Source organism: Melanotaenia boesemani, chromosome 10 (assembly GCF_017639745.1).
Source record: "Melanotaenia boesemani isolate fMelBoe1 chromosome 10, fMelBoe1.pri, whole genome shotgun sequence".
Lineage (NCBI taxonomy): Eukaryota > Metazoa > Chordata > Actinopteri > Atheriniformes > Melanotaeniidae > Melanotaenia > Melanotaenia boesemani.
The window spans coordinates 16,034,867-16,059,833 of NC_055691.1; the positions used below are offsets into that span (position 1 = coordinate 16,034,867).

The following is a 24,967-nucleotide window of genomic DNA, read 5'->3' on the forward strand; positions in this document are numbered from 1 at the left end:
TTAAAAGCTTAAAATTCAAGCATGCCGCTGAATAAAATTCATACATTTTCCTCGGTTTTCTAGTTTTATTGTTATGACTTAATTATTTGTTCATTCATTGTAAAGTGCAATAAGATGACAATATTCAATCTAGTTATGTGATTTCCCTAAAATCAACCACAATATCATTAATGAGACTAAAAAAAGTGAATGTTCCCACCTCCCCTGGAAGAGAAGCTTTAACAGCTTGCAGGCACTGATGGACACTTCTGCTGAGGTTAAATGTCTCTTCATCATCTCCACCAAGTTAACATGAAGGCCACTGGACAGCAACAAAGAGCTCATATGACCTGCAAGCAAAGGCGTTATTCTGTCACCACCAAAAAAAACCACACTGTTTATCAATTATTAGCTGTGAGATGCAAATAAATAGATAACCATAAGTGTGAACTTGAGGCCTTATTTATCTATTTTTTATTAAAGGTTACTGACCAAGTTGCAGCTACAATGTAATTTTTATTACATTATTAAGAATGTAGGGCTAATATTTATTTGCTTTTTAAAAAAGCACTTTGTTGAGGGATGTGTGGCATTAATACAGGTTATTATTGGGCTTTTAATGTGTTTACATCAAGGCAAACAAAAAACATTCAGGCTGAAATTCTCCAAGTGTGCATAAATGGTGGTGAAGGCTCACTGTTTTTCATGATGAGTGTGGCGATGGCAGTGGTAGCAGCTATAAACACACTGGGAGAGGAGGAGTGGAGCAACATGGCTGCCATTAACTGTCTGTGAACCGGAGTCCTTAAAGACAAACATCCATGTCATGAATTAAACCTTGTTACACGTGTGTCGATTGGTGTGTTGCTTCATGGCCTCACTGTGCACCTCTCATCCTGCTCCTCGTCTGAATGGTCCACTTGAACTCCGTGCAGTAGTAAATTATGAATGGCCCAGCATGCAGCTTCCTGAGGCGATTCACACAAGTTGAAGACTTTTACTGAAGTAGGACTGTGTTAAATTACTGCTCAGGCTCCAGAATAAACAGATATCTGACTGACCTGAACAGTTGGTTCAGCGGCGTGGAGCTCCAGCGCTGTGCAGCAGTCCTCCATCCAACCCAGGCTCATGTCCTTCACCTCCTCCTTGCCTCTGTTCTCTTCTTCCTCTCCTTCCTCCAAACCCTGCTCGGCCACCGCTTTATTCTGCACAATGGTTGAAGCTGACAGAAGAAGACAGCATGGCGTTACTATGGTGATGAAAACATCTAGTCAGACCCTCAGTTTCAGGCTATTTGAGGTCATAATAACAGATAGCAGTATGTACAGATTATGATTTCTAAAAACTCCAAGGTGAAAAGTGGAGACGGGATGTGTATATTACCAATCACACTGCTTGTTACAAGCCATAACAACAATATTTCTTCTTCTTTCCATCTTTGAAAGTATATTTAGGGTCATTCTGATTCCCTGTTTACACGTTTTTAATTATAAGCCCTATCCAGAGGAGTAACAAGTGGAAACTGGTCAAGGTCATCTGGGAAAGCCTCCACCCACCTTGACCCTGAACAGAATGAAGTATATAGCTGGTAAAGGTGCTCTGGCTTGCTGTAAAAGGGTAAAGGCCTGGTGAAACTGGCACTTTAAGTAAGTGGAGATTGCTTTGTGAAGGAATCACATCAGCTGCAACCCTTGTTAACATGCATGATTACACAGTGCTAAAACAATGGTATGGTATTAAAAAAGTCTGTTTACCAAAAGAACTGTACAGTAAGCATCAGTGAAAGTACCAAAAATCAGTTATATGGTATCTTCTCCAACAGAAAGTATTAAGCTGATACCAGATTATATTACAAGGATGTGTTACCACCAACTGTGTTTTTTGCAGGGCCCCTATTTTAAAACCTTCAAGATCAAGTTTATATGCTAGTGCTGTAAATCTGGCCTAGAAATTACTAAATGATAAACACATCCGTCTACTTTTTTAATAGTACAGTGGCTAATAAGAGACTAACTACAGTTCCCTAAAATGGGTACATAGCTGAGTGTATTTGAAAGAGGCAATTGCTGCCTTTGATTTAATGGGTCAGATTTGTCAGGATTTAAGTGGCAGATCCTTGAAATGGTCCATGAGCTTCCTTGGATTTGTAACTTTCAGAAAAATATGTCGACCCAGTCATAAAAACTAGTTTGCAATGTACAGGAATCTGAGCGGAGATAATGCATTGTGTCTATAAATCAGTCAAGCAGATAAAACTATGTTGTTTTCTCTGTAATGTTTATTTCTTCTTTCTCTGCCCATCGACATCTCTTCCTATTCATTCAGCGAAATTGACCAATTTGCTAAACTTTTAACACGATATCAATAAAAGCAGGCACAGAAACAATCATGCTCACTCACTCTGGGAATGAAATGATTGAATGTCACAGCTGGAGAGGCTATAAACAGAGAATGAACTGTTTTCTCACCCCATTCACCCAGCAGAGCGTAACATTCCTGCTGCACGTTTTGAATCCCTAATCCTTCTAAGTGAATGGGAATAAATGAGATAAATATAGTTGGTGAATGTGTGTCCTCACTGAGGTCAGCCAGGCAGGACAGGGCGGCAGCTTGCAGGGTGGCGTTGTCGGGAAAAGTCTGACAGGCTCTCACTGCGACCCTCTGGAAGCCATTTAGCACCAGGATGTTGTAGTAACTCTCTACAAAGAGAACAAAAAACAAGCCCACTCTGAATCATACCGAAGCCTCCATCAACAATCTTCATCTCAAAACACACATCAGTATGTCATTACTGAAATCCAAACATTGCTGTATTGATTTTACAAGCAGTGTTATCACTGTCAACTATCTACAAGTACTTGAAAGTTAATCATCAACAGTTAATTTATTCTCTCTGGTTTCCTATTTATTCAGCCTGCTGAATTTTGCAAACAAAGCATCTCCCAAAGACATAAAACACAATGCATCTGTTTAATTTAACTCTCTAAGTGTAGGTTCATTTCTGACAATTTGGAAGTAAAATTGTCAGACCTTTGAAAACCCACCATTTGGCCCCTGATCTAACCTGATGTTAACCTCCTGAACAGGCAGCAGGCCATCTCCTGCAGTTCCTCCACTTCAGGGAAGGCGTCCATGGCAGCAATGACCAGGCTGTAACAGCGAGTACCTCCTGACATCAACACCTCCACGTTACTGGCTGAAGGAGACAAGCATGTTAAGGTGTGCAGTGTGCTCATACTGCTGGATTTCACACTTAGTTATAACATAAAAACACACTGTATGAAAAGCATGTGGGTAGCATAAGAATCAAAAACACTTCACTACAAAACATACTGAGATAAAAATAAGAAAAGCAGGTCAGAACAAAAAGAGCCTGGAATCCCCCTGTGACTGTGATAAATCCCACAGCTGTGAAGAAATGAGATTCGAGTGGAACAAATGTTCAAGACTGAAACTTTGTCATGTCACTTTTACACTTTTTTATGTCCAGTTCCACTTCTTCTGAAGAAAATCCTCCAGCTCATTAGAACTTAATTAGAGGAAAAAATTGAGCTGCTCTCTGTATATTCTCCTTTTACTGGAATAAAAATAGCACCATCTTCTGCAAACTGAAGATGTGTGACGACTGCAGTGAAGTCACTGTTGTGATGGAAGATCACAATATATCATAAAAATATTAAACCCAACTTTATTTATATTTGTTTTTTTTCCAATTTCAAAATCCTGACATTTTTGCTAAAAGTAAAAATTAAAAAGTTAAAGTTATCTAATGATGCCTAAAATCTGTCATGAACTGCAGCTTTCTGGATCAGACAATATATCAGACAAACCACAAAAATGTTACAGTTTGGATAAAACTATTTAGATTTCCTGCATTTATTTATTCATTTTAGGTCCAAAAACAAAAGTATGCTTTCACAGAAAGCTTCATCCCAATTATCTCTGAAAAACAAAAGTTTCTCCCAGCTACTTAACACATAGTGTTCACAGTGGGGGATTTCCGGGAAAATATTACGCCCCCCCCCCAAGAACTGCTACTCTGTTCTAGAAATAGCTGCTACAACAAGGCAGGACAACGTTGACCATGCCTCATGGCGTATGGTGTAATTTGATTTACATCAAAACAGATAAAATGCATTACAGATGTTCTGATGATGCACTAGAACATGAACACTGAAGCTAAACCTCTTGATGTCAACATGTAATATGTCGAGGAACAGGTAAAAAAAAAAAAAAAAGTAACAGGTGGAGAAACTTTCATAACTGAATTCCAAGAACCACTGTTCAAGAAAGAAATCAGGTTTTAAGGACACTTCTTCTCATTATTGTAGTTGTTAATGTTATTAAAGTCTTACTGGTTTGGGCCAGAGGAAGTAGCGCTTTCATAGCCTGCAGGAGCAGTTCTGGACTGTCTGAGAACCTCTGCAGAGCCGAAAGAACCACGACATGGTCCTGGTTCTCCACAAACTCTACAACATGGTCATCACTTACTGAACGCACAGACACAAGGCATGTAATCAGATATTATACACAACAGCATATAGAGACATTTGAATGCAAAGTTAGCTTAATTTTTTAATTTTATTTACAACCTGTGTTTCATTGCAGTGAAATTAAAATCATGCTAACCACTCCATGTTTCCTGCTAAGGGGATGCTAGCCAAAGTAACTTAAATTAGATTCCTGTAATGTCTCTGACACAGAAAGTCGTATTAGCACCAAGAGCTACGCTAGCCAGACTAATGTTTAGCTTAGTGTGCCAGTGGGCTAGTTTTCAATGTCAACAATAGCTTTGTTTCCTATACATGTTCAAGTTCTGAATATATTTGTTTCGAGGTATCATATATTTCCTCAAATACTATGAAAAGACATTTAAACAGCTCAGCAAATACACCCAATTTTTGATTGGTGTTACTGATAATACACACATTAACATGTTAGCTGCAGGAATGTTAATGATTAACATACATAGCTTTTCTTATAGAAAAAGCATGAATGTCTTAGTTCCAGCTCAAAAGCTATTAAAACTATGCCTGTCCTTCCTCGAGCAGCACCTCTGTCATATTATGCTAGTTTTTGTATTGAAATGTGCTGTTTATATGTTTGTATACTTTTCTTTGTAAGTGTACTATTTGTGGCATTAATTCATTTTTTGTTAAATTAGCTATTTGCATATTAGCACATGCTAACATTCTCTACTCTCTTAGATGGAGAAAATGGTTGCATCTACATACAGCTGAGGCTCTAACTAAAGCTTGGTCACATCTAAAGACGAGGAGCTAAATCTGATTAAAAATCCCCAAAACAGAGAATAACACAATAACTAATAGTGATATATGACACAGATCCAGAAACAGCAAACTAGGTAAACAGGTAAAACTAGGCTATAAAGGTTTTAGAGTATTAAAGACAAAGAAACTCTGCATTATTCCACATGACCGTAAGGTGTTACTAATGTTATAGCGAGAGAATGCATGTTTCCACCTCTGTCCAGCAGCAGCTGCAGAGCTCCACAGCCTTGAAGCTGCACCTCCTCACTGGTAGGAAAGGTCTTCATCGCCTGCACCACCAGAAAAAACACATCCTCTTCCTCCTCCAGCACCAACAGAGGAATTATGTCTGTGCAATAATGTATACAAAAATACAATGAAACATTTGGTGACTTTCATCAACCACTGACACTCCTGTTTTTCTTCTTTGTGTTATCTGAACCTTTCACTCAACATACTTTATAGTTTTCCAAACATCCAGAAGGATTAAAGAGAGAGCTGAAGCAATACATACCCTCCCCTCTCTTGCCAGTATTTTCCTTAAGTTGCCTTTTATATTGGTTTTAATATCCTCAACATTAAAGCCACTAATTAGCTTTTATTAACAATCTAAGATTTTGCAAGCACACAGTGTGGGGCAAGTGGTTTTGATATGTTGCAATATGACAAAACATCCATGATAATATCACAAACTGTACCTGGAATTAATCTGCTACTTTACAACATATTGTAGAACTTCTCCAGTTCATTGTGTAGACATGTACCTGATCTGAGCAGTAGAGCCAATGCTCGAAGTCCAACCATGGTCACTCGACAGTCCGTGCTGTACTGAGATAGTACCTTTAGGATCTGCCTGAAAGCATATGAGACAACATTTAACTTCATTATGAACGTAACATCATTTATCATTTAAACCCTCCATAGATTTTCACTGTCTGCTTAATCTAAATCAGGGTTGTGCAAACTTTAACTTATATTTTGGGTATTTTTTTCAATTATTTATTTGAGTAGCGTTTGAAGTGACTCAAACTAATTATTTCTATTATTGCTGGGAGCCTATTTTTGTGACCCCTTTTACTGACACACATGGAGAAAAAGAAGGAAGAAAGATGGCCGAATTCAATAACTGAAGCTTTGGTTTGTTTGCCCAAATGTTAGACAGAGGCACGAACAACAATAAGAGACACGTCTGGATATTTAAAGAGGAACAAAATTATGAAAAGAAAACTTGCAATACTGATGTCTCAAATTCATAATGTACAGTATTCTAATAGCTGGATTAGATTCTGAGAAGTTCTGTCCACTAAAGATGGTAGAAATGTTTTAAACAAATATTGAAACGACAGTTCATATCTATACAGTATAACTTAGTCCAAAAAATAGCTCAAGGAGATCAATACTGTGCTGGAAAACAATCATGTGAATCTTGAATTTTCCGTGTCATGTATGCTGAAAATCTGCTGAGAATTACCTGAACCATATATCACCTTGTTAGGCTGCAAGTTTATGATAGGAAGCCTTAGATCCTGGCATTCATCTTGGTGTTGCTTTGACACATCACTCATCAAAACGTTTGTTGTTGTTCTTTTCTTTTCTATCATCTATCAGTACATTGTCGCAACCCATGTACACCTCCACCTTCAGCAGCATTGTCATAATAAAAAAATGAAGCTGTTTCTACCACTTCCACTTACAGATGTATTGCATAGTGGATCAAACTTTTCCTAATGTCATGACCTTTAATAAGATTCCCAACATCAGTGGCTGAAACGCAGTCTCAAACTATGGCAGAGCCTCCATCGTATTTTACAGATGGTTGCATGTTGTATTCATGTCCTGGTCTCCTCAGATCAGAACAATGACTTGTATTAAACTTTTTCATTTAGGATCCATTATTCCATCAATTCAATTCAATCTTTATTTCAGACTCACAATTTGGTCCATATAAGAAGTAAAAGATAATAAAAACACATGAAAAAAAAAAAGCAATACAGAAAAGAGTATAAATTACATCTATAATTCATACAAGCACCTTCTCCAGTGATTCCATCAGACCTGTTGTTACTGATTTTCTGTCCAGCTCTAGTGTCATTTAACATACCTCAGCCTTTTGTCTCTGGTCCACTTCCTTACGAATTGCTTCCTGGAGACCATTTCTGACGAGGCTTCGGTGAACAGTAGATGAATCAAGTGAGTGGCATCTTTCAGGTCCTGAGTAGCTACTTATCTCTTATCAGTAATAACTTTGTTAGATGTTTCAGTTTCGGTTATTTTTTTATATTTTCTTTGAGAAAATGTTTATTATTATTATTTTTATTATTCATTTAGTTAAGGTTCTTTGCTTTTTGTTTAGTTATGTAAGGTTTGAGGAGACCAGATCTATAAATATGATATCAGGTTTATGTTTCTGTACCAGCACAAGAGAAGCAGCAGGAGGGAAGGAGTTTTTTTTTTATCATTGTTTGCTTGCTTCCAACAAGCACATAAACCACCTAAACTTAAGTTTATTGTTGGGACAGTGGACTTTTTTTGCATGTGTAATGAATTTGACCATGGTCAGCCCAAGGCTCTATGGAAATTAGTATTTTTTTGTTGTTGTTGCAGAATGTTTACATCAGGTCCTGTGCCAGGTCTTAGCTGCTATTTTTCTTATTTTTTTATTTTCCCTATTTTTAAAAGAACAAAACCCAAGACGCTGTCTGACTGCTTGGAAACAAAATATATGCAAATGGGGTTCGGCTCAACACTCTACTCCAGATTGATCCCTTCCATCTGACACAAACCATGTTGGCGGTAGAACATTAAACTACCCACCGCTCATCAATATATCTTAACTTACTGGTGCACTCCCAGTACCTCCCACTCCCTGGCGGCCTTCAGAGGTTTGGTTAGCTGCTCCAGTGTACGGGGACATATTTCAATAAGCTGACAAAGCAATGACCAGCCCACCTGTACAAACAAAAATACACACTTTATAGGAGACCACCTCAGATTAACCACAGAAAACTAATAACATATAGAAAATCAGGTTAAAGTGAGTGTTTCTCTGAGTCATCTTCAGCTCCTTGAGGAAAGAGCACCTGACAGCTTTCAGCAAACCAAGACGAGCTGATATAAAGTAGCTTCACGTCAAGGTACAATCTTACCTCTGATAAGTTACAATACTCAGCAGTCACAAGATGCCATAAACACGCCAGATCATCCATAGATATGTCACTTACAAATGGCACACCAGCTCCACAGAACAGAGAATATATCAGCAAGTAACCCTTGTGTGACCTTTTGCAGCAACAATAAAATTTAGAAAAGCAACTGCTATGAAACTAAAAGCTCACAAAAGCCCATTCTGATGAGAAATAAGTGTTGGATTACCTGCTGGACTCCTCTGCTGCTGATGTAAGATGACAGCACCACCATGAGGGGGGCATGGACATCTTTGTCTTCAAACAGATCAGCTGCTGTAACAAAAGACGTCAGATAGAACAAGCTAATTTTAATCTAAAGTAAGCCTTCTTTCACTTGCATTTCTATTTTTAATGTTCCAATAATGAACTTTCAACATAAAACAAAATGTATTTTAAATATTTTACTTTTACTTCTGTTACATGTACTCTGCAGCTTTCCTTACAGTTACTTTCACGATGAATGTTTACACAATGGATAACATATAAAGCCTTTAAAATACACCAAATTGAAAAAGATTAAACTGGTATTTACAAGCTGCATTCACATAATACAAGTTAATCTAAGATGTGTATGTATAACAATATTTTAGTCAGCAGGGGCCAAACTACCAGCTTTTAGTTTAATTTCTATTTTGTTGCTGAAAAAGTGAAGTAAAATACACAATACTGTCTACATTATATTAATTCATATAAGGAATAAAGTGGATGCTGCAGCACATCTATCGCAACGTGCAATTTCTATTTAACTTCGGGAAACATCAGTGAAAAACTGCTCCGGAGTCGTGCTAAAATGTTACCGGAAAGTAGGCCTGTTTATTAAAAGCAAGCAGCATGATGCACATGGAGGAACAGAGTGCTTCCTACCATAGTCTGTGTGCGCCAGGAAAAGCAGATCCTGAATTATTTGAATCAGTGTACTCAGTTGTCTGTCCTCTTGGGGAGTTTTCAGCCTCACCAAAAGTTTCTTCAACCTTTCTTCTAATTCTTCTTTGTTAACCATGGTCTTTGAAGAGCTTTTTTCCTGCTGAAGACTTGACGTGCATTTAGGTCAATCAGTGCATTCTCTCAATCAGAGCCGACAAAAGCCTTCGAGCGGACCTCGCCGCATGCTACAGCGGCACAGAGAAAAAGCGAAACTTCCACGGATGCCTCTCTTATCTTTACACCACACTGTCTGATATGAGATAAAAACCCCATTATAATACAGAAGCTACAACATAGCTATGGCAGGTTGTCATGGCCAGGAAAGCTGTCAGTGACGCGGAGTGTCGGCCCCGACGTTGACATCACCGTCCCCGGATAACTTTCTTTTGGCCGAAGAATGTGTTCCTCTTTATGGAGTCGGAAACTTTCTGTTATTTCTGTGTGAAAGACCAGTGGTTCCCCTACAACAGGCGTGTTCCTGCTTCCCTGCGGTCACATCATATGACTCGAGTCAGAAAAAAACAAACTTCCCGTTTAGAGGAGAGGAGGCTGGAAACAAACGCGGCGCGCGCAGCCAGTTTGACAACTCGGAGGCTAACCGACAGAGGTCTGCACGAGCCCCCGCTCTCTTGAGTTTTTATTTATTTATTTCCGGAATTAAATTTTAAATAAATAAATAAGCTACACATGGTTGACAATGGAACCGTGTTGTCGCAGTAAAATGTCATTGTTAATTAAATGGCGTATCCTTTAATCGTGTCTTGCATTATTTCCACAAACTTGAGTTAATTTAACAAATTTCAGCTTTTTCTGTCTTTTTCTACTGTGGCCACCATCACTCATACCATTACTGTTTTGTGCTGCGCACCTACAGAAGTTACTACGGTGTTTGCACTGTCAGGGTTAGGGTGTGTGGAACTAGTGCCACAAAAATTAATTCAATTAAAAATGTAATATATAATTTAAATATAAATCTGAGAAGGGTGGTTGCTATTTTTTGTATATTTGTTATAGCCTATAATATGAAGAAAATCAATAAAGAGTACATATAAGAAATGTGGAATAAACCAAAAATAATATAAGCAATTTAGTTTATTTTCACATCTGTGCGTGCGTGCGTGTGTGTGTGTGTGTGTGTGTGTGTGTGTGTGTGTGGTGTTTGGTCCTCTAAGAGTGGGTTTGTTTGCATATTTCTCATTATGCGTTGTAGCACCCCGCCGTTCTGTCCTGCACCCTAAGTTAAGTGTACATGTGAACCACTCTGCCGGAGCTAATAACGTTTTATCAGTTTCTTCTAGGTTTTGAATAAATGAAAAGCCTGCAGTTACAGTTATGGGAGAATATTCACACCAGCAGTTGCTGGCATATTATAGCTTTACGTTTACAGTCCAACATTGTGCCAGTGGCAAATATGGCGCTTACCTTTTTCTCCTTCACTGTGGAAGCTGTATTTTAATTAACAGGAAAGTGGCAAATGAATGATTAAATGCAATCAGAACAACGGATTGATAAAAGTATTAATGTTAGATATATACTTGTATTTAACTAAAGCTATGTAACTTTCTGTATATTTCCACATTTATTTGTCTAAATAATGTTTTATTTATTTTTCAGTATGTTTACATTTTTATTTTCTACTTATTTTTCTCAGATTGTTTTTGACATTGAAGAACAGCTGTCCGTCCAGACAGCTGTTTTTTTTGGGGGGGGGGGGGGGTCTCATTTTAACCCTTTCAGTCTGGACTCTTAACATAATGTGACCCTCACATAAGATCACAGAGGTCACCAAGAATGTGTGACTTTTCTGTACCGGCATTATAATGAGCTCAGACTTCAATAAAAGTGTTTCAAGACTTTGCTCGGCTTCCAAGACGTACATGCAGAGAAATACACTATCACCCCCGGCGGTACAGATTTTAATAGGTCACAGATTTTGGTAAACACCTGTTCATATCTTTGTAATTGTGTTTCCTGAGCTTGTAAAGGTGTTTCGCGTCAATGTAAAATTTCTTTGCTGTTGGTTAAAGTGTATCAACAATGTAATCAGAACTTTGGAAAAGTGTTTTGTAATTGCACAAGGTTTGCATCAAGGATTGTAAAAGTGTTTCGCGTTTTGTAAAGTTGTTTTTTTCTGAAATGTAAAGTTGCTTAGTCATTGGTGAAAATGGTTCGTAACTGTATTTTTGTTTTGTAAATGTAAACATAGTTTTTATTATGTAAATATGCATCGCGACAATGTAAGTGTTTCACTCGATGTAATATGTTTTGCACTTCCCGGCCACCGTAGAAATGTGACTAACGCTTTTGTTAAAAGGGTTATTTTTAGTCTCCAGTGAATAACAGCAGCATACACTCACCAGGTGTTAGTAAGAACACCCAATCAATTGCCTGTTAATACTAATAGCTAATCAGCCAATCACATGGCAGCAATTCAGTGCATTCAAACATGTAGACATGGTCTAGGTGGATTACTGGAGTTCAAACTGAGCGTGAAAATTGGGAAGAAAGGAAATTTAAGTAACTTTGAATGTCTGGTCTGAGTATTTTAGAAACTGTTGATATACTGGGATTTTCATGCAAAATCACTTTTACTGAGGTTTACAGAGAATGTTCTGGAAAAAAAAAAGAAATATCCAGTGGGCAACAGCTGTCTGGTCTGATTGCAGAGGAGAATGGAAATGATAGAAAAGCAACAGTAATTCAAATATCCATCAAGGTTTGCAGATCACATCTGTCAGATAAGAACAGGAAACTGAGGCTACAATTCACGCAGGTACACCAAAAATGTGATAATAGAAGATTGAAAAAAATGTTTATCAAAACCACTTTAAAAGATTACAAAAAACTCTGGAGTGGCAAGACTTCTGCACAGTATTGTAACATTGCATTGAAAAAAAAAAACTCGATCAACCCGTCAATTTATCACTGTCACTTCTTTTAAGAGCAGCTTTTGTGACATTTGATCTCATGAAAAAGGTGACTGACAGTGCAACTTACCATCTGTTTCAAACAATCCAAATTCCTGCTATATTGACAGAGCTGATATCAGTAAACAGAGTGGCCTGCTGTGCAAGGACTACAGCTCGAAAAGGTTAACCTTATTACAACTTGCACGGGTGTGTTCCTCCTCCTTCTCTTTCAGCAATATCATATGATCCCACAGAGGCTTCCTGTTTTTTTAAACAGGACACGGTCTGTTGAAGAGCGTCAGGAAAAGGATTTGTTATTACAAGTAAGGTAACAATAATTTGCTTTATTAATTGCACAAAAAGGGATCTCTGATCTAACACCAACGCAACTATCGTTTTCGGTAAAAAAATATATCGGATTTTAAGATTATGACATGTGCTGATTACGTTTTATATCATGTTTTAAATAAGCGAGATGCATTTTAACAGAATCAGTTCATTAGGAATATAAGTTTTTTTAAATCACTTTAAAATATAAACTGGATAAAAGAGACGATCACACATGCCGATTTAATTTTACCCACTAGGTTATGACCAGTAGTCTGTTTTTATTTATTTTAAATATGCCGGATTAACTTAAATGATATTTCTTAAATAGAGTCTGTCGGAGCGATTGAGATCAGGTGTATCTGGGGGGAAATAAAATATAATAAAGTTTTGTATTGGTGTCCGGGCTGGTGACGTCACGTAAACATGGCCGCACAGGCAGCGTAGCAGTAGCAACAGAAGAGTAAACAAAGAAATAAAGTCAGTTTAAAGCTGCCAGAGTGTCTTGTTTTAGCCCTACATCTGATGAGATGAATCCGCGTCAGTCACAGAGTCTCGTGCACAGCGTGAGGGTTAACCATGAAACGTTATCGTCCGCTCAGTTAGCTAGACAACTGTATGTCTGGTGTTGATGTCTTACTCGTTTCCTTCTCGGGTTGGTTGGACAACTGTACACGATCAGGTGAATTTTAATTTGAGATAACTGGAACGTGCTATATTTAAAACAATGCAATCACATCGTTAGCTTTTGTTTGGGTCCGTAAGCTTTAATGACAAATGAGCGCATCCATTAGCCCCCTCATAGCCAGGTGCTGCTCGTCACGTGATGTTTTACCTAGCCCAGGTTGTTTAACCCAGCCACCAGTGGGCTTTAACTTTTACCCTCTATGTCCAACAGCCTCGACGAATGCAGTCTGAAGCACGATTTTAACCTTATGGGCAGCAGGAGACAGAGAACTGTGGACGATGGAGAGCGGAATCTCATTGGACCTCCATCTAGGGTCTCCGGTGAGACCCTCCTGGACAAAGATGTCAACACACCGGCTTTCGTCTACGTATTGGCGTTTTTCGCTGCCTTGGGGGGATTCCTGTTCGGGTATGACACTGGGGTGGTTTCAGGGGCAATGCTGCTCCTGAAGAAGGAGATGAACCTGAATGCCCTGTGGCAGGAGCTTCTGGTTTCCAGTACTGTCGGGGCTGCGGCTCTGTCTGCCCTGATTGGAGGCTTCTTGAATGGGTGGTTGGGGCGCAGGATCTGTATCCTTATGGCCAGTTTCATCTTCAGTGTTGGTGGGATTATACTGAGCATCGCCATGGATAAAGTGGTCCTCCTTGTTGGCAGAATCATAGTGGGTTTGGGCATTGGTGAGTAAATTATTTGAGATGTTTGTTTAAATGAACCAGGAGTAGGAACAGCGCAGGATTAAAGCTAAAGATTTGTTCTTTTTTTCCTATCAGGCATTGCCTCTATGACTGTTCCTGTATACATCGCTGAAGTTTCCCCCCCTCACATGAGAGGTCAGCTGGTTACGGTCAATACCCTTTTCATCACTGGTGGCCAGTTCATTGCCAGTGTGGTTGATGGGGCCTTTAGTTACATGAGCCACGATGGCTGGAGGTGTGCTTTGTTTTGTCATTATCACCCTTGCTTTTAACTTTTATGAAAAGTTTAGTTGACTTGTGTTTGTTCCACTTTTCTCTTCCTCCACAGTCTATTTTCTTGAACTGAAACAGTTGCTGCTGTGTGTTTTTTTTTTTTTTTTTTTTTTTTTTTTTTTTTTTTCCCTAATTTGTAATCCATGTAACATAATCCGGTGTACCAGAGAGACTTCAGTCAGTTGACTCTTATCAGCCCCGTCTCACTCCTCCTCATTCTCTCTTTACGTTAGGTACATGTTGGGCCTTTCCGTCCTGCCTGCTGTGCTGCAGTTCTTCGGCTTCATCTTCCTACCGGAGAGCCCACGCTGGCTCCTCCAAAAGGGCCAGAGCCAAGAGGCCCGTCAGGTTCTCAGCCGGATCAGAGAAAACCGGAACGTCGACGAGGAGTACGACACCATCAAAGCCAGCATCGAGGAAGAGGAGGTGGGCGGAGGTGGGAGATTACTGTGAATGTGGATAAAAATGATGCAGTACTGGTTTTATTTGTGGCAGTGGGGCCATTTCAGAATGTTTATTTAATTTCAGGAGGTGTTGTCATGTTGCGCATCCTCTGCCACGGTCCGACTCGCAGGGCTCTCATTGTTGGTTGTGGGCTCCAGATGTTTCAGCAGCTGTGTGGGATCAACACAGTCATGTAAGTTTAGGTTTCCTTTTATAATAAGTGTCCCAGTTCTTTTCATACGTCTTGAGAATTCTGCTTATTATGATCAAATCTGACTGGAAATGCTAGTCATGGATTTTTAATAAATCTCTTATTATCCAGGTACTACAGTGCAACCATTCTACAGATGGCAGGAGTGCGGGATGATAAAGAGGCTATCTGGCTAGCAGCAGCGACTTCGGCTACAAACTTTGTCTTCACCCTGTTTGGGGTCTGGCTTGTGGAGAGAGTGGGTCGCAGGAAGCTGACACTGGGCAGCCTTTTAGGTTTGTAACTCAGACCTAATTTGTGACATCCCGACACTCTTTGCTCCCTTGTGTTTGCATTTAGTCCATGACTGTAGGACCCATATGTAAGTATATGATTATGCTGTTGTGTGCACACTCGACTGGCACTTGGATGGTGGATGTGTCACTTTGGGTGTGCATAGCTATCAAATATGAGTAATTATATACAGCAATAAAACAACAACAAACAAGGACATATACAAAAACGTTTACTGGATCTGATGGCATATCTAGTCTGAAACGTCTGAAAAGAGTTAACTGTCCTAATGTTGGGGCTGAATTTCTGACAGAACAACACTGGGACTCATGTTGATCAGAGAACAACAAACTACCACCTGGTGGGAGAAAGTGATGTTCTCATCCACACAGTGTCATCCAGACCAGTACCTCTGCATTTATTAGCAGTTACTCCCACAGTTCTGTGCGTTGATGATATCATTGCACATTCTCTATTAAAGAAAAAAGAAATTAGATGTAAAAGAAAAATAAAGAGACACTTTAGTGATAAGTAAGCAAGTCTTAATCCAATCTCAAGTGTCAGATTAAGATATCAAATTTGAATCAAGATCTAGTTTTTGTTTTTTAATGCTTCATTTTTGGGTCACTGAGTACACCTCAACTCCCGATCTTTGTTTTTATGCCTGGACCACAGAGTATTTAAAGGTACAGTGTGTAAGAACTACTGATACAGAATCTAGTGGTGAAGATGGGCATAGAAATAAATACAAATACATACAGAACAGTTGTGAAAGGACGGTGGCCGTCAGTGGCCAAAATTCTTCCAGACATAAACACGTTTTTATCTGCAAGTGGATCTAGTGGGCTCAGGTGCAGCAATGACTGCACTACAGGTAAGAATTACGCATGTGTTCTGTCATCGTCTACGTTCCTTTTTAAGGCATAACCTGTCCTAAACGATGATCTAGTAGCATCAATATCCCTTCATATCATCACCAAAAAGTTTTTTTTTCTTTCTTTAAACACATCTTTAGTAAAAACACACCTTTAGATATAGTCGTCACACACAGCCCACAGATTCTCTACAATTTCTGTGTTGAAAATCCTTTTTTTTTTTATTATTCTTATTATTCTTATTCTTATTATTCTTTATTTGTCTTAAAGATGCCTTACGTAATTTTCCAACCTTAAAACTCTGCGTTCCAGATGTATGTGGTGGCACAGTGCCATCTATTATGTGCATTTCTGGATATAACTTTGATAATGATATGTAGTTTACAACAGTGTGCTGGAAGAAAATTGAACTGTCTTTTCTATGTTAAATCACTCAGATCTGTGCCAGAGAAAAGAAATGTTGACTAGACATCATTGCATTTCCATACAGATTTCTAAGTTTATAAAGGTGTACTTCAGTATACCAAAGTCCTTTTTTTTCCAGTTACACTTTAAGTGTGAAAGGTGTTTATGATCATTCTTTTATTTTTCATACCTGCTTTTATCCAGTTCCCGGTTGGAGGACCAACATGGAGACAAACACACTTACTACTTCACACTGTGTAGAGTTTAAACTGGGGGACCTTCAGCAGTGCTAATCACCACATCACCCTGCAGTTCGGTTCATATTCCTGTCCTTCAGAGCTAAAGTTTTAATGTGTCCCTATGATTTTGGTTGAGTTTACCTAAATGAGTTAAAATGCTCGGCTCAGTAGGACACCCGGCCTGCAGCTGGCAGCTTAAGATGCTTCCACACATCAACACCAGAGATTTTCAGGAGAAAGTCCAGATACTTCTGTGGTTTCTTTTCACATAAGCACAAATTTGAGTGAGGGGGTAGCAGCTGTCTATGGTGTTCATAAGACCACACATGATGCAGAAGTAAGTTTTTTTTTTTTTTTTTTAAGATTGAGGATAGCAGATGAGGCTCCTTGTTTTGCTGATATGATTACTGCATGCATTGTGTCCTCAACAGGCAGTACAGCCAGCAGAAGCAGCATATATGTAAAAAGAAAGGACAGGTATGATCTACAGATTTTACTAGCGGCCTGGGTGGAAAATGTCTGCATAGTCTGGAGGAAATGTTGCAGACGTTTGCATTCTCATTTGCCACCACTATGGGAACATTTCAGAGTATTTCAGAACTCCAGTGCATGTGTGAAAGTGACTTCTTTCAAAGAATAATAGCTACAATTTTTCCAACACTTTGCAATATTTACTAAAAATGCTTTATTTAGTGTTTTTTTTTTCCTAACATAGGTACTGGTCTGAGTCTGACTTTGTTGGCAGTCGGGTTCCTGCTTTCTGCCCAACACTCTCCGCCCGTTACCCTCCACCCAGTTGATTCTCATAACTCAACCTGCAGACTGTATAGGTAAGAATAAAAAAATAATGCAGTAACATGTTCATTTTGTCCACCTTGTGGTTTCTACTTGGATACGTCTGATTCAGCATCTTTTTGTTTGGTTGTTCATTATGCAGTCTCACTGCTTAGAAGCAGATTTACCAGTTTCCCCAGTGGGTGGTGCCACATCTTGTGTTTTCCTACATGCAGAGCTTCACTATGTTTAGTAAAGGCTTAAATTGTTGTAGACGGAGCAGAAAGCATTCCAGCCTGGCATGAGCTCTTTTACACTCAGGTCTGTCCTGCAGGTCCTGTGAATTGTGCATGCTGGATCCGGATTGTGGATTTTGTTATCGTGAAAACAGCACAGGAGTGTACGATTCTTCGTGTGTTCCTGTCAATCAGGCGTCCACAGACCTTGCAGCCTGGGGAAGGTCGGGAAATGATTTTCTCTATTTTTAGTTGATACCTGGAAATGATTTTCTCTCTGTGTTTATCATCCTTATATGTGCAGTGTGTCTGCAGTAAATCAAAACAGACATCTTTGCTGGATAATTAAGGTGGATTTGAATAAATCTGATCTGTATTTTGTTTTAATTTTTCCATCCAGGTGTTCTAACGGGACTGAGTCAACTAACAGCCTATTTTGGGCTTACAACTACTGTCCTACATCCTACTCCTGGATAGTCCTGATGGGACTCCTCCTCTACCTTGCATTTTTTGCTCCAGGTCTAAATTTAATTCCTTATTCATCTATTTTTATACCTCACATCCAACAAGCATAATATCATGTGCTAATGAGTCAGAAAACAACAGAAGTATCTTAGACCTTTCATTTCATATTAGTGGATGTAGGAATCAGTTCCTGTTAGGGAGGAATGAACAGTCTGCATCTGCTTAGAAATGAATATACTAAGTGCTGTCTTGATCACAGATAATAGTCAACAGCTCATGTTCATGTAATGAATATTACAGGTATGGGCCCCATGCCTTGGACGGTGAACTCGGAGATCTACCCGCTCTGGGCACGCAGCACCGGGAATGCCTGTTCAGCCGGCGTCAACTGGATATGCAACGTACTCGTGTCTCTGACGTTTCTTCATGTTGCTGAATTTCTGACCTACTATGGTAAGACTCCATCAGGAGGTCAGCTTATGGTTAACATACTGCCACATCATAAACTCTGAGGGTTGACCTCTTTTAAGACTTCAAAGTGTTAGTTTTCACTTAAAACACAACCATTCACCAGCCACGGCTTTGTCATTGTGGTTAGTGTTCCAGGCACTCAGTTGGAATGATTTCTGTTTGGTTGGTATCTAATATACTTCTGTCTATATTTGTATTTAAGAATATGTTGCTGATAAAAAAAAAGTATTTCCTGCAGCCTCAAACTGTGAGACTTTTTTTTTTTTTAGCCTGATTCAAAAAAGTTTTTGTCCTCCATATAATCAGATCCCTTTGAATACAGCCTTGTTTATTTTAACCAGATGGTGGTTTTAGAGATGAACCAAACCTCAACTGATTCAGTCGTGGTTTGCTTGCAAAAAGCAAAGAAAATTTATTTATATAACATTTCATACAATAGGCAGCCCAGTGTGCTGTACATGAAAAAAGAAACAGACACAGGAGAATACATACAATGAGTTACACATAATGAATGTCATCATTATTGACATAATCATTGGTGGACATATTCAAAAACATGGATAAAAAAAAAAGGGGGTGTAAGTGTTGAACTACAGGGGGGCCATTGCTTTCACAGCTCTGGGGAAGAAGCTGTCTCTGAGTCTTGTTGTAATAATAATAATAATAATGCATTTTATTTCTTGGCGCCTTTCAAACACCCAAGGTCACCGTACACAAAAAGAAAAAATAAATAAAAAGACAATAAAAATATAAATTACATAGGAGTTAAAAGAGATAACAGACATTGATATAAAAATTACACAAAACAGTCAGTATACATGGGTTATAGGGAGTATGCCAGTTTAAACAGGTGGGTTTTGAGTGCAGATGTGAATGATGGAAGGGAGTTGATGTTCCTAATCTCGGATGGAAGTGAGTTCCAGAGCTGGGGAGCAGAGCGACTGAAGGCTCTGCTCCCCATGGTAGAGAGACGGGCAGAGGGAACAGTAAGGTGAATGGAGGAGGATGACCTGAGAGCACGGGAGGGAGTGGCAATATGGAGGAGATCAGACAGATAAGGAGGGGCCAGATGGTGAATACCTTTGAAAGTGAGGACCAGTAACTTATAGTTAATTCTGTATTTTATTGGGAGCCAGTGGAGTTGTTGAAGGACAGGGGAAATATGTTGAAAGGAAGAGGTGCGAGTCAGGATACGAGCAGCAGAGTTCTGGAGAAGCTGCAGTTTCTGAAGTGATTTATTGGGAAGACCGAAGAGGAGTGAGTTACAGTAGTCGATGCGGGATGTGACAAGACTATGGATAAGGATTGCAGCAGCATGTGGAGTGAGTGATGAGCGTAGACGGTTGATATTACGAAGGTGGAAGTAGGCAGACCGAGTAATGCTATTGATGTGGGCTTGAAATGATAGGGTGCTGTCGAGAATGACGCCGAGACTCTTGACCTGAGGGGAGGGGAAAATGGTAGAACTGTCAATGTTGATAGAGAAACTGTGAGACTTGGTTAGAGTGGAGGGCGTGCCAACAAGTAGAACTTCAGTTTTACTGCTGTTGAGTTTGAGAAAATTGGAGGAGAACCATGCTTTAATTTCCTGGAGGCAGTCGGAGAGAGAGGAAGGAGGAAGAGAGGAGTGCGGTTTGGAGGAGATGTAGAGCTGGGTGTCGTCTGCGTAGGAGTGGAAGTTGATATTATGTTTACGGAAAATGTAGCCAAGGGGGAGAAGATGTGTGATGAACAGAAGGGGGCCCAGGACTGATCCCTGGGGTACACCGGCCGAGACAGGGAGTGACTCTGAAGTGTGGGTCTTGAGTTGAATAAACTGTGTGCGGTTAGAGAGATAGGAGGAGAACCAAGTGAGAGGAGTATGAGAAACACCGAGGGTTGCCAGTCTATTGAGGAGGATGCTGTGTGAGATGGTGTCAAATGCTGCACTGAGTTCTAAGAGGATGAGGATTGTGAGAAAACCGGAGTCAGCCGCCATCAGCAGGTCGTTGGTGATTTTTAGCAGAGCAGATTCTGTGCTGTGAAAAGGACGGAAGCCAGACTGGAATTGTTCGTAAAGGTTATTGTTAGTGAGGTGTTTGTGGAGCTGAGAGGCGACAACCTTTTCGAGAATTTTGGAGAGAAAGGGAAGATTAGAAATGGGACGAAGGTTATTGAAGTCAGATGGATCAGCACCAGGTTTTTTGATGATCGGAGTGACAGCAGCAGTCTTGAAGGCTAGTGGAACATATCCGGTGGTGAGGGAGGAATGAATGACGGCAGTGATGTGAGGAACCAATGAAGGGAGACAAGCTTTGACTAGGACTGTAGGGAGAGGGTCAAGCAGGCAGGTGGAAGGTTTGGATTTCTGAATCAGTTCAGAAATATCAGATGGGGATAAAAGAGTGAAATCTGAGAACAGGTGTGGGATAGAAAGAAATGGAGGTAGAGGGTCTGCGATGGAGAAAGCAGCTCCTCCAGTGGCAAGCTGTTGATGGATTGTTTTGATGGTTTTATTGTTTCTGTACCACTTTCCTGATAGAAGCGGTATAAACTGTGCATTGCCCAGGAGGGTGGGGTCGGCTGCAATGTGTCTGGCCCTCTTCTGGACTCAGGTGGTGTAGATGGAGGCCAGATCTGATAGACAACAGCCTACAATCCTCTGAGCTGTCCTCATTACCCGGGCTAAGTTCCTCTTGTCCTGTGCTGTGCAGCTGCCATACCACACCATCACACTGGGACGCAGCATGCTCTCAATGGTGGCTCTATAAAAGTTCACAAGCAGCTGAGAAGAGAGTCCCGTCCACCTCAACTTCCTGAGAAAGAAGAGCCGTTGTTGGGCCTTCTTCAACAGCTGTGAAGTGTTCACAGTCCAGGAGAGGTCAGAGGAAATGTGGATGCTCAGGAACTTGCTGTCCACACGTCCACTGCCTCTCCCTGTATGCAGAGAGGAGCTCAGTCTTCCTGGACCTCCTGTAATCTACTCTGACATCCCTTGTTGATGTTAAGAACCAGATTGTTCTTGGAAAACTGTTTTGTGAGACTCTGGACCTCTTCTCTGTAGTGGGTCTCATCATTAAGTACTAAGATTTAGATCTTTTTTTTTTCTGATAGTTTGTTCCAAATTTTAGGAGCATAAAAACTAAATGCAGATTCTCCTTGTTTGTTTATTTTCTTGATGGCTCATATGGCTTTGTTTTCAAACACAGTGATTACAGTGCAAAGATTGTAATATAGAGGTGAGTGTCGTCAACATAATTATGCTAAGCTAGCTTGTTTCCATGAGCCAATGCTGAACAACAGGGGGCCCAGAACGTAGCCTTGGGCAGTTCCATGTCATCTTTGATTAGAGATCCAGATAACAATTGACACAAACTAGTCCCTGTTTTTCAAGTAAGAAATAAACTAATCCCAAACCAAACCAGACAGGAGAAAGCACAGTGGCACTTGAACGTTTGAGAATGCTTGAGAATTGTTTAACGTTTCTGCATAAATATGAAATATCACATATTTATGGAAGTTTTAAAAGCAGATAAAGGCAACACTATTACACAAAAGGGAAAAATACTGTAATTTGGTCTTTTGTGAAATCTCTGGCGACTAATGAGTTGCTGATGCTCATCTGGCTGGAAAATTTTACAGACCCATCTGTGAAGAGTTTGGACTCCATCAGTTCAGTCAGACTCTCCAAATAGAAATTCAAAGACATTTTTAACCCTCTTTGGATTTGTTGTGTAACAGAAAACCAGCTGAAACAACAGCCTTGTCATATCCACATATAATATAAATGAACTATCCAACTGAGATGCTGAGGGTCAGTTTTTATTGTCTTTTGTTAATTAAAGCAGCTAAACAATAATTTTAAATAACGTTTGCTGCCAATAATGACTGACTTATAGTATTTGGTTCATAAATAAATAGTTAGGAAGAGTTTTGATACTGTCAGAGGTGAATTAAATGCCGAGAACCTGATGGAGAAATCTGACTGTTTTCTAGGTGCGTTCTTCATGTACACGGGACTGGTGGTGTTGGGCCTCCTCTTTGTCTTCGGCTGCCTCCCAGAGACCCAGGGCTTACAGCTGGAGGACATCGAGAACCTGTTCACTGGGCAGCTCTGCTCCTGTGGAAACTCTGTGCCTAACGACAATCGTCACGTCCACTACATCCGGGTAACAGGCAGCAACTATCTGCACTCTGACAACGAGGCCTCAGACGTAGAGTAGACGGTGCAGATTTTCTGTCTCCACTCTGTTCTTTTGTGTCCACTCTTTTCCTGCTTAAAGACTGGGAAGCTTCACAAGTGGGGAATCGTATTTCCGTTTAGGGGTTCTCATCAAAAACCCAGCTCTCCAGGAACTGACTATAACTTCTGTCTTCTCTGGCCCAGGTGACTCTTGTCTTTTAAAATTTTTTTAATGGCTGCCTTTATTTTCCTTGACATGTTTTCTGTCGTTTTCCATTGTCTTTTTCTTTGTTGTAAAAGGGAATAATTGCCAGCATTATAGTTATCAGAGTTTACTTGTGCCAGTCTTGCTGGGATGGGTCTCAGAAAGACTGAGAGAGACAATGTGCCCCTCTATCAAGAAACGCTTTTGCTGCCAAAGGAATCATCTACTAACAAAATCTTTTGACTGAATGAACAACAGAAAGCTTAGCAAACAAAGAATTGCTCAGAAGAATGTGAACAATTCTTTGCATGACTAAAATCTAATCATTCCTCTTTTGTACAAACTTGAGGCTGCAAACCTGATACACCAGCAAGAATGTGTTTTCTTTTAATTTTAGTTTCAATTCTGGTTTCAATTCCATGAAGAATCCTGAACGATGAGACGGACATTGGGGACCGGTTAATTGCTTCCTACCAGATCAGACTTCTTGAAAACACATTCTTGTTTAAAATCACTAAATTGGGTTTCAGCTTTTTAAATCTGGACTGGAGTAAAACAAATCGCCGTCATTTAAACGTGTAAGATTGCAGGAATGAGTTTTCCAACACTTTCTTGTTTTTTTTAAGCAATGTTCAGAAGTCAGCCCAGCACATTATGGAGCGGTGGATTCAGACAGTGCCATAGCCTATATAACTGTAAGTACGGTGTCGGGGTGTCTATGCTGTAACGGTGCTTTATTTGCCTTTTTAACATCCGGTTTCATGTTCTTCTTGCAGCTGAGATAATCGTGACCAGAAACCCCTGAACAGCTTAATTCAAAATGTCCTTTTTTTTTGCACTGGTTCACTTTGATATGTACCAGTTTGCTTTGATGGTACTGCTAGCAGCTACTGACTGTACAGAACTTCCTACTGAACATTTTTGTTAGATTGTATTGTTTTTATGAGACCCAAAAAAACCTGATCTAATTAGGAGCTGCACAAAGCATCCATATGGGAACACTTTTATATCTGCATAATTTGTGGATGCAAATTTTATCTTGTTGCATAATGTTGTGTTGGTTACTATAAGAAATGTAAACGTTTCATGAAATTTGGTTTTGGAAAATGTACAAAAAAATAAAAAAATACACTGTTCAAGTGGCATAATTTACCCTCAGGTTCACATCCTAATGTGCATTTTTTTTTTTTACTTTTAACTAGAAAAAAAAAGGGGGGGTCTAAACCCATTGATCAATTTTAATATACAATAAACTCAATGTGTTTTAAACCAAATAAAGTGTTTATGAAATGCTAACATTTGGGAATCTGAATTCCTTGTGTAATTTCTTGTTTATTACTATTCATTCAATGCCAGATTGTTCTGCAATATTGACAAGCTACCTTAAAATCCCCTTCACCTTCACTGGGATTAAATCTCAGAATGACTTAAAACTTGAAAAACTATTAGTAAGCAAGGCCAGTAGTTTTATACAGAAGTTGTGCAGGCAAGTCCTTGAATGCGGCTTCATGGTTCAAGCTATTCAAACAGTTGTTAAGGATAGCCTTAGATGATGTACAGATACTATGACTTGTACAGTCTTACATTTTAAGCTTATTAAATCAATTGTAGCGAACAAAATAAAGTCCATGAAGCATTTCTGACAGTAGTAGATGCCCCATCTTCACAGTGCAGCTTAGCAGTCAGTTTTGACTTTATTACATTCATGGACTTGTGTGTGTGTGTGTGTGCGTGTGTGTGTGTGTGGTCATTAGTGAAGCATATCCTCATGTCCTTGTAACCTGAGAGGCTTGTAATGGGATTCCAGTTTTTATAGTGTTATTACTTAGCAGGAAACAGCAGGGTGGAGTGCTGGAGCTTTTAACACACAGATGCAACTCAGAAAATGCAACTTCGGGAAAACTAATCCTGGCTTGTTTGCTCTTTAGCTTCTGGTCGCTTTGTTCCAGAGTCATGG

General features: G+C 39.6%; 2 protein-coding genes across 12 annotated transcripts in view; one reads left to right on the forward strand and one right to left on the reverse strand.

Moving 5' to 3' along the window:
• Positions 1 to 12,442, reverse strand: part of lrrk2 (leucine-rich repeat kinase 2) — a 49,876-nt gene extending 37,434 nt beyond the window's left edge. For 2 of the 4 annotated variants that reach the window (XR_006011796.1, XM_041996354.1), the window contains exons 1-12: positions 9,299 to 9,805; positions 8,622 to 8,707; positions 8,089 to 8,198; positions 6,014 to 6,102; positions 5,464 to 5,598; positions 4,335 to 4,469; positions 3,044 to 3,175; positions 2,559 to 2,678; positions 1,041 to 1,201; positions 868 to 947; positions 677 to 783; positions 200 to 329 (exon numbers count right to left, since the gene is read on the reverse strand). Coding sequence is in view for 3 of the 4 variants with exons in the window: in XM_041996354.1 (XP_041852288.1) it covers positions 200 to 329; positions 677 to 783; positions 868 to 947; positions 1,041 to 1,201; positions 2,559 to 2,678; positions 3,044 to 3,175; positions 4,335 to 4,469; positions 5,464 to 5,598; positions 6,014 to 6,102; positions 8,089 to 8,198; positions 8,622 to 8,707; positions 9,299 to 9,434 (1,421 nt within the window). In the remaining variant the exon portion in view is untranslated. Of the gene's footprint in view, positions 1 to 199; positions 330 to 676; positions 784 to 867; positions 948 to 1,040; positions 1,202 to 2,558; positions 2,679 to 3,043; positions 3,176 to 4,334; positions 4,470 to 5,463; positions 5,599 to 6,013; positions 6,103 to 8,088; positions 8,199 to 8,621; positions 8,708 to 9,298; positions 9,806 to 12,355 lie in introns of those variants that run through there. The other 2 variants (XM_041996356.1, XM_041996355.1) reach the window with 2 other exon arrangements.
• LOC121647164 (proton myo-inositol cotransporter-like) lies at positions 12,418 to 24,226 on the forward strand. 8 transcript variants are annotated; one of them, XR_006011798.1, is made up of 13 exons: positions 12,418 to 12,595; positions 13,493 to 13,959; positions 14,053 to 14,212; positions 14,484 to 14,686; positions 14,779 to 14,887; positions 15,017 to 15,180; positions 17,413 to 17,527; positions 17,806 to 17,931; positions 18,108 to 18,226; positions 18,473 to 18,625; positions 22,619 to 23,009; positions 23,637 to 23,705; positions 23,787 to 24,226. XR_006011798.1 is itself a non-coding variant. In XM_041996359.1 (13 exons), exons 1-13 carry the CDS (start codon positions 12,510 to 12,512, stop codon positions 23,793 to 23,795), a joined length of 1,953 nt encoding a protein of 650 aa, XP_041852293.1. In that variant the 5' UTR covers positions 12,418 to 12,509; the 3' UTR covers positions 23,796 to 24,226. The 8 variants fall into 8 exon arrangements, 6 of the variants coding, with proteins under 6 accessions (XP_041852293.1, XP_041852291.1, XP_041852295.1 ...); XM_041996359.1 differs by having other exon boundaries at positions 22,619 to 22,791; XR_006011797.1 differs by having other exon boundaries at positions 22,619 to 23,705.
• The last annotated feature ends 741 nt before the right edge of the window (positions 24,227 to 24,967 follow it).